The sequence below is a fragment of the Parasteatoda tepidariorum genome, chromosome X2, assembly GCF_043381705.1.
Source record: "Parasteatoda tepidariorum isolate YZ-2023 chromosome X2, CAS_Ptep_4.0, whole genome shotgun sequence".
Classification (NCBI taxonomy): domain Eukaryota; kingdom Metazoa; phylum Arthropoda; class Arachnida; order Araneae; family Theridiidae; genus Parasteatoda; species Parasteatoda tepidariorum.
In genome coordinates, this window is record NC_092215.1 from 17779019 (window position 1) to 17788985 (window position 9967).

Genomic DNA, 9967 nt, shown 5'->3' on the forward strand with positions numbered 1-9967 from the left:
TTCAATGCAAGTGCATAACTAAATATTATGCATGAACTGAACATCAAAATCTTTATTAACCTTTCTTTCTTTTCCCACTTTAAACATTAACTTATACTTTATTAGGTTTAGTTTAATTTCCAATGAACTATTTGGCCTTAAATTTTCAGCCAAATTATTTAAATATTAACATGAGATTGCCTTAATTGGCTTTTCTGCCTTAATTGGCTATTTTGGCAGTTTCTTTTTCAATAACGCTCCTATAATGGATTTCTCCTGCATTACAAAGCGTTGATTAACCCTTTCGCACAGGACGGGACATGTGCTGTCCCACTCCATGGGTGAAAGCCTTTATATAGCAAAACGGAAAAGAGAAAAACCTGGTACGTAAAACATTTCATTCCAGCATTTTTTTCGAAAAAAATTAAGTATCTGTAACTATCAAGATTTCCTTTATAATTCTGGCATATACATAAAACTGCTTCTTTTCCAAGATAAAGTAGATATTGTTGAAAAATTTAAAAAACGAATAAGTAAACTCTTCCCCAAAACTAGCTATAACTGAAATGGTTTTACTACCAGCCTTTCCTCTTTTCCGCCTCGCTTTCACCCCTGCTAATTTTTCGCCGCATTGAAAGGGTTAAATATTACCTTTTAATTTGGTTTTTGATTAGTCAAATAATTTAAATATTTACATTAGGTGGGCTTAATTCGCTTTTCTTCTTTTGGCAATTCCTTTCTCGATAATGCGCCTATAATGAATCTCTCCGTGTACTACGAGGCGTTGTTTTAATACTGCCTTTTAATTTGGCTCTTGATTAGGTAAGCTGAGACGTATTTATTTCCCATGGCTGACTCTTAATCATATTGAACAAAATTTATTATTTTTCTTGATATGTCACTTAAATTAGATTCTTTTTATTTTGCATTTCAAGGTCTGCAATGAAATAAATTTTTTATTATAATTTTCATCCTGTTTTCACTTTCTTCCTCAATCAAACCAACTACATCTCCAACCTCACCAACTTGACAATATAAGCAGGGCTATTGGCTATTTTGAGTGTGCAATTAAAGGCATTGATACAATCTTTCGAAAAACAATGACTGCCCAATGCGTGGGATAGTCCGGGAAATTAAGGATGGTATCACACCAGGACTTTTCTTCTGATCTTTCTCTTCACTTGGATAGATTTAAATTTCCTAAAGCCAGATTTAAACCTTGAAACTGCAGATGTATAGCAAACATCCTCAAAAAGTGTTTGTTGGACGGCACACTCTTTTTTGGGCTAATTTATCTGTGATCTAATTTCCTGGGATCACACAGTGAGACGGAATCCACTTCGAAACAACTGTTTTGTGTTTTTCGTGAAAGTTCCATAGTAGAGACCTTCACATTTTTAAAGAGGCAGAAACCAGGACAATTTTAATGAGTTTATTAAAACTGCATCTAAAGGCAGCTTCGCACTACTTTACACTTTTAATAAATATGGAAATTTTTACATCAAGCTGTGTCTGGTAAATACTGCACTTTACAATTTACCAGAATTTTCACATGATGGCAGCACAATAAATACCTAAAAAGCAACACAAGGACATCACGAAGATTTTAACCAGAAACCTTCTAAACAATTTTAATTATGTGGATTGTAATTTTATATTGTCTCAAGCTTTTCAAATGTATGAATTAAACTTGTAGCTTCTTCTGCTAAGTTCTTCTGCGATGGTTTTAATGAGAAAATTTGTTTCTTAAGCAGCTTTAATCTATAAGTATATATTTCTTGAAAACTAATTTACTGACTGTCTAATTAAAGAACTCCTCCCAAAATAGATTATGGAGCTGTCTCCTGCTATAGGACTAAAAGAAAGTTCATTTAAAAGGGGATTGCTTATGATTCTTTTCTCACGGGCCTATTCAAACCTGTCCTAAATGTTTACTCTTACATGAAATAGGCATACCTAGTTACCATAATCACCGACTGTGCTCCAAACGACAGCCAAGGGAAAGTCTATAGTTAAAGACACAGTACCTTAATTCACTAAAGTATAACTTAGAACCCTCTACTTCGAAACTCTTGAGTTATAACTATTAAAAAACTTTCCAGGTCATTGCGCTAACCATGGGAGGTTTTCGTAGTTATCCATTCAATGTAACGCAAATGCTGGTTAGTTCTATCAAAAAGTTTTCCTCGAAAGCTTATTCAGCACGATCTTTGTTCCAGGAGTTACCCTGTCTTTTGGGTTTGGTTCAAAATTACAAGTAAACGGAGTTCAACATTAACTGTCGAGTTCACAATAAAATAAGATTAATAACCCCTTAACAGTGACATATATTTCAGAAAAATGGACCAAAAATCGAAAATTTTTTTGACTGCTTAATTTTGTTCTTTACATTATTATGAAAGTTAGAAAATAGTTTTTAATTAAAAAAAAATTTTTTAAATGCGATAACTACTGTACTTATAATTTTTGCAAACACATAAAAAAGTAATGGATTACATCCACATCTTACTCAATTAGAGTAAATTAAACAAAATTTTGTAGCTAAATATAACGTAACTAGTATAATATAATATAAAAACACAACAATAGGATTTTCAATACAGAAATTTTACAAATCTTTTACAGAATGGTATATCCCAAAACATGGTACTGCACACAAGCCCATATCGCACTCTTTTCATCACCCACATTTTCCCTCCCTCGACTGAGGTCGTAATCGGTGAAAAACTAGGGCCACTAATGCCATCTATTAGGAAAATAGTGAATTAAGTATCCTAAAGTAGAAACGAACACAACTCGGACTTCGCGAAATAGAAACGTTAATTTTTCTCCTGTCCGAAGTCAATTCGGGCATCACCAATATTGCTCGTATTAGTTGCCCGAACTGGTTTCAGGCTACACTTTAATCACTTTTTCAATCAAGTATAATATAATGATAACTTTTATCAAATATAATAATCACTTTTTCAATCAAATATAATATAATAATAACTTTTATCAAATATAATAATCACTTTTTCAATCAAGTATAATATAATAATAACTTTTATCGAATATAATAATAACTTTCATCAAATATAATAATCACTTTTTCAATCAAGTATAATATAATAATAACTTTTATCTAATATAATAATCACTTTTCAATCAAAAAATTTAAAAGGCTGATAATGATTTTATTTGTAATATGTAAAGATAAAAAACTAATACATATCTCAATTATAATATCTAAAAATATAAACAAAGATCGTATTAAAATAAACTATAAATTATTATAATAAACAGGCGAAGAAGTAGTGAAGAGAACAAAACGAAAATTTATGCAATATTTTAGATTAAATCACAAAGAAAGAATAATATTATTCCATATTTTTACAAAGCTAAAAGTTTTGAATTCTATTACACGCTATCTCTCTTCCTCAATATTTGCTGTAAATAAGTAATTTTAAAGAGTTTTTAATAAGAATTTTTGGACAAAAATATTACTTATTTGAAATAAACTTTATTACATTTTAAATATATTTGCGTGAGATCAATAGAATAGGTAAAGCTTAGATTGGACTTCTAAAAATTTCTCATCTTATTCAAAGATTTACTTTAGCTTAGATAGCTAATTAGTATTCGAAATTTCGAATTGATGAGAAAGAAGAGGGAAGTCGACATATTTTGACTATAAATAAGTTATTTCATTTGAAGAAAATTTATGCTCAGGTTGTAGTAGCTAAAATAAAGAGCAGGGTGATGTAAGCAATTTATAGCATGCAAAATATCTAACTTATAAATAAAACTTTAGTTTCATGAGATTTACAGTTAATAAAAGTAATTCAGCTTTAGTTACAAAGTGTCTATGTGAGTTATATCTTCGAATTAAAATACAATTCTTATTAAAACATAAAAAAAATGAAGGAAACAATTTGTTTCTATATATTAGATCAAAATCTATAACAGAGAGTTATTAATTTTATATTGAAGCAGAAATACTTCTTGCATAATAATTCTCAACTTACTAATTTTAAATTATATTATCTATTGTAATCAACAATATAGTTTAATGTAATATACTTCGACCTAAAACATAGTTTTAGTTAAAGCGTAACAGAATGTAAAGAGCAATTTAATCTAGATCACAATCTATAAAAGACATTTACTTCATTTATATTGTGATAGATAATATTCAGGCTAATATTTACTAAAAATTAATTCTCAATATATTGATTTTAAATTACTTTATATATTGTCATCAATGACATTTGTAAATAAGTCATTTTATAAAACATATAAAATGATTGATTTTACCAGATTTATTATCAAATTCGTAAATTCTTTTCGGTTATTTCAATTCATAGATTAACGAATATGCATGAAAAAAGAAAATGGCTTACACTGAAAATGATAAATTAGCTACCACCTTACATACATACATATTCCTCTTCACTCCGAATTGAAGGCACTCTGAATCCGACTTCAACCATAGCTCAACATCTCCCTCAACTTATGGCCAGATATCTTTCCCCTCACCATGTCTTTCCTATTGCTTTCTATTCACTTATAATCATCCTGCGCCAAGTATTTTTAAGGTCTTCCTCTTTTTCTATTGCCTTGAGGGGTTCAATCAAAAACTTATTTTACTTCATATTTTCAGGTTTACGCAAGACATAACCAATCTATTTCCAATTGCTTATTTTTAAATTTCCAGTTCAATTGGTTTCTGTTTTGTTTTTCCAGGGATTTCTGCGTTACAAATTTTATGGAGCCATTTGATTCGTTAAATTCTTCTTAACTGCTGTTAATAAATACTTCTAGTTTTTTTCCTGTTGTTTTTATTGCAGTGTCATGTCTCAGATCTATAGGGTAGGACAGATTTAATATTAGCATTGAAAATTCTAATTATTGTTCAATTTTTTATGTTTATGATCTTTCAGATTTTATTAACACTTTTAATGCCACTCTAATTTTAAATGGCTTGCTCGTGTAGCGACACGGTAAATAACTACCTACTAAATTTGCAAATATTAGACAGATTTTTCTAGTTTTTTATAAGGTTTAGCATGACATGTCTGAAAAAAGTGGTGTATTATATAAGCCTGCGAATTGTTTAGAAATAGGGGAGGATAAAAATCTACTAAATTGAATTTATTAAACCAAGAATCACAATACATAAACTACCACTTGAAAATATTTATTCGCTGTCCAGAGCAAGTTGGCATCTCTGTGTATATAAATAAAACTACTTTTGTGTATTCGATATTGCATTAATTTCTTCGAGCCATTTTTGTAGCGACAATAATATAAAAAATTACAAATTTACTCTAATTATGTGTTTCCAATAATCTTGGCTTCGCCGGTCACCGGTGAGCCCCGTGTTGCTAAGAACAAACTCAGTACCGGTCACCGGTGGCCCTCATGGCATTTAACGCGTTAAGAATAGCGTAACTGCTTCAGGCTTTGTTTAATCTATTTAGTATATCCTCATTACTTGATTTTTTCTGTTAATTATACTTCCAAGATAAGAGAAACTGTTTACCTTCTATATTATTTTTTATTTTCTGAGAATTTAATTGTTTAGGATAAATTTTCGAAATTTTAGTTTTATTTTAGTTGATAATAAGTCCCAATTTCTTCCCAATTTACATTTAAGACGTTTGTGTTTGTTTGCATGTCATGAAAGCTGTTGGTCAGTAAACATAAGTCGTCTGAAAAATCAAGTTCAGTAAAATATTCAGTAAGGTTTCCTTGGTCCCCTTGTCCGGAGGTTTATGTTTATTCAAGAAAACTTATTAAAATTCCAGTGGGTGATCTAGAAAGTTCGTGCCGATTTTCGATAGGTGGATCTCTCAAAGGTCCACAAAAATTATTCAAGTGGTAGTAAATTACACATTAAAGCAATTTGAATTTTTCCTAATTTCGAAACTACTTTAATTAAGATAATATTTGTTTAACATGTATCAGATTTATATATATGCAGTAAATGTCCAGGAAAATTTAATGGTCAATTAAAAGAAGATTTAATGGTCCAAGAAAATTTAATGGTCAATCAATGGAAAATAAACTGGTCCAAGACAATTTAATAGTCAATTTAGTTCAAGAAAATTTAATGATCCATTTTTAAGAACAAGAAATATATTTTAAGCATACATTTTGTTACCACCTGAATATTTTATATATCCGCCTACTGAAAATCCGCACGAACTTTCCGAGTGACCCAAAATGTTTTGATCAAAATGAATTATTTGCTATACTTCGGCTTAGTTGTTCTTTAATTCATTACAGCCTGAAAAATTGCCAGTTCTCATTTCCAAAAACATAAAAAATGGTAGTAAAAATAATTCTTGTTTTTTATCTCATGAAACAAGAATTATTTTTACGACCAGTATATAATATATGCAAAATAATCCTTCGTGATATATTAGAGATTTGAAACTTCTAATTTTAACATACTGATGTCGGGCACAAGGAACCTCAATGGCAGAGTGGTCTTACCGATCCACTAAAAGCTCTGCATCTTAGAGGTAACGAGTTCAAATCCCTCCGTATTTTTGTGATGCCTTTTTCGAATTCGTGCTACCTATTCAATTAATTTTTTTTATAATGAGCACTCAAATATTTATGAGCATGTGCAACAATAAGAATGCCACGCGCAAAAACTGATCCATGTATAACAAAACATCCCTACTGAAAAAGTGGTGGTGCAATTTCGCAAAATAAAAAACGGACCTCCCGAATAACTTGATCTAACGATCGGATCTTCACGTTCTAGGACTCATTCTTAATGATTCGAGAGGGGGAGTTCTAATATGATAACTAATCAGAGCAGATGATATTTTAAGTTATGAAATCAAACACAAAAGCGTATGCTTTCTAAATAAACATTCTTTTTCTTCCCAATGGATTAGGGTTTCTGACCCCAAAATATAGGGGGTACCCACAATCTAGGAAATATGGTCCCCATTATTTGGTCAAGAGAGCGGTCCGAAGTTTGGACCCTTAATGTTAATTTAACTTTTTGCTTATTTCGCCATATCTCCAGAACGTGTTACGCAAAATTAAAGTTTTTTACACGCACTTTTAAATAAGTTTATCCAACGATAATTATATGCAAAAAATAAGTTTAAGAGTATATTTATTATTTTTTATTATTTCATTTAATAATAGTTGAATTGTAACGTATTTATATATTTTTAGATCATTTTAAAGTAAAAAATTTTATGTGGCAAAATGCAACATTTGAGCAAATCAGATGAATAGTTCCTGCGAAATAGAATTTTAAACAAGTCGTATGTTTAAAAGTAAATTTCTCAGGAACAATTCAACCGATTTCACTCAAATTTTATATTTTGCCATATAAAATCACATACTTTAAGATTATGTAAAAAATTCCATGTCTTACAATTCAAATATTTTTCGACTATTATTCAATAAAATAAAACATATGCACGAAAATTTATTTTTTGTATGGAATTATCTTTGGAAAATGAATTTTATAAGTGTGTGCAAAATTTTTTTAATTTACTTAAAAAGTTCTCGAGATATGGCGAAATACGTAAAAGAGTAAAACTTATATTAAGGGGTCCAAACTTTTAACTGCTCTTCTGACCAAACTTTGTTCTCGAGGTCCAAACAATGGTTCACTAGGTCACCCTCGTGAACCATTAAGAATGAGTCTTATAACGTGAAGATCTGATCATAAGATCAAAAGTTATTTAAGGTCGTCCGTTTTTTTTAGAGCACTGTACATATTTGTTTATACTAACTGGATCTTTCATTCAATTACATACCACTTAAGATTTAAATAAGCATTGAGGTTTGACTTTTGATCCAAATTTTAACTAAATTCAAAAGTAATGTGGTAAGTTTTCAATTTCTTTAGAAGTTTTGTCTCTCCTGGAACACTTATTTACAACCCTGTAGCCTTTAACGACTTTTTATTCCTTGTTGTGGTCCGTAGCAATTATAATTCCCCCTTTTTTTTCTTTAAAATTCTTTCACATGACTTTAAGAAAGTCAAAAATCAATTTTTATTTAAGAAATCGCCAAACAGGAGGGCTGGTTGCTAAAGGCCGCTGAATTGAAAAATAGCTCCCGGGGCATTGGTCAGCTTCGTACTATTGACATTTTTAATCAGTTCTACATTTTCTATTTCAGATAACTCCAGCTACAAAGAATAAAAAGAAGCCTACTAGAGAAAACATGGAAGCCAAAAGGGAAAGAAAAGCTGCCAAAACTTTGGCCATCATCACAGGAGTTTTCGTGATCTGTTGGTTGCCGTTCTTCGTTACAGCATTGCTTATGGCCATATGCCCAGCTTGTGAACCGAACCCATACCTGTTCTCTTTCTTTCTGTGGTTGGGTTATGCCAATTCCATGCTTAACCCAATAATATATACGATTTTCAGTCCGGACTTTAGAAGCGCGTTTAAGCGTGTTTTATGTGGGAAGAAACGAGGCAATATGCGCTAGACAAGACTAACTTCATGGATGATTTATTGAGTAGTGCTATTTTCTGGATAAAAGAATTTTGGTATAAATACAATGACGTGGAATTTATTGAAGGAAACTTTATCACCTTTAGTTCTACGACGTTGACTGTTGAGAAAAAGAGACCCAAAAAAAATTGAGCTTCTTATGACGGTGAGCTTCAAAATCCAAAAAAGCTCAAGATTTATATCTAATGTAAATGAAACAAGATATTAACTTTTCAAAAACTTTATGCTTATGTCTTTAACGCTAGTAGAAAATAGAAAATGTTCGTAAAACTGTAAAGTGACATGTTAGTAGTAGATGTAGTTGAATTACAATGTAAGCTTTTTGAGCAGAAAATCAATTTCAGAAGCATAAAAATGTATGGATTTTTAAAACCAATGTACATTTGTAACAAGCTAAGGTGTTTTTAAAATACTGACTATACTTATTTGAGATTTAAGACATTTGTATCTAATTTCTCTAAAATTATTGTCAGTTTCTTTCTTAAAGGGCAAAGTTATTTTGTAGATATTAAAAACAAAAACTTTGTTTTCATGACTATTGCCAACAACTTTTAATCCATTGCAATAACACATTTCTTAAAATGTTCCTGAAAAACTAAAATTCAATAATTTTATTACAGAAGTATTTTGAAAAAGTTAACTAGAATAAGTCACTAAGAACACAAAATGAAACGCAATATACTGCAAAATCTATTGTAACGAAAAGATTTCCTGCAAAATGCAATACAATAATTTATTAAAACAGCAGGATTTACTGTAATGGCTAACATAATTTAAAAGAAAGCATTACTTTTACCATTAAATATAGTTATAAAATCAGTTAGTATACAGTAAGAATTCCTTTGAAGCGAAGTTTCATAAACTTTGGGTCGAGGAACCTGCATCAGGGGTTGCCACTAATTTTAGAAATTTTGATATTTCTTTAACTTATCATAATAATTTTATAATCATCAAATACATCACGATTAGAAACGACAATACAATTGTATTAGCCATGGTATCTCAGGAGATAGAGGCTCTCCCTTCAATGACATGACCCAGATTCGAATGCCAGACATGGCTGGTCGATATGCACCGACCACAGTTCTGAACTATCCCAAGTGGTAGACGGATACTGGGTTTGAGTTCCCTTGCTGTCGAACTATACGTGAGAGGTTTTCGTGCTTTTCTTCTCCATGTAACGCAAATGCCGATTAGTTCAGCAAAATTGTGGATAGGAAAAAGAACCTGAAGATAACAGTGAAATATTGAAAACACCTTTTGTTCTTGCAATTTTTCAAGATAAGATATTTCTCAGAGGCTAAAAAAATTTTTAAAAGGGAAAATGAAAGGGTAAAAAAATTCTTAATAAAACAGTGAAACATTGAAAACACTTTCTGTTTTTGCCTTTTTTCAAAATAAGATATTTTTTATAAACTAAAAAAAATACTTTGATGGGGAAAATAAAAGTCTAAAGAAATTCATTGTACAGGGTGTTCCAAAATTATCTTTACGACTTCAAAAAT

At 30.4% G+C, this 9967-nt stretch overlaps 1 protein-coding gene across 3 annotated transcripts in view; it reads left to right on the forward strand.

The window, feature by feature from the left end:
• The window catches only part of LOC107439647 (5-hydroxytryptamine receptor-like), a 482335-nt gene extending 473340 nt beyond the window's left edge, over positions 1-8995 (forward strand). The window contains exon 6 of one of the 3 annotated variants that reach the window (XM_071188193.1): positions 8122-8570. In XM_071188193.1, the coding sequence (XP_071044294.1) occupies positions 8122-8436 (315 nt within the window). In that variant the 3' untranslated portion in view covers positions 8437-8570. Of the gene's footprint in view, positions 1-8121 lie in introns of all 3 variants that reach the window. The other 2 variants (XM_071188195.1, XM_071188194.1) reach the window with 2 other exon arrangements.
• The last annotated feature ends 972 nt before the right edge of the window (positions 8996-9967 follow it).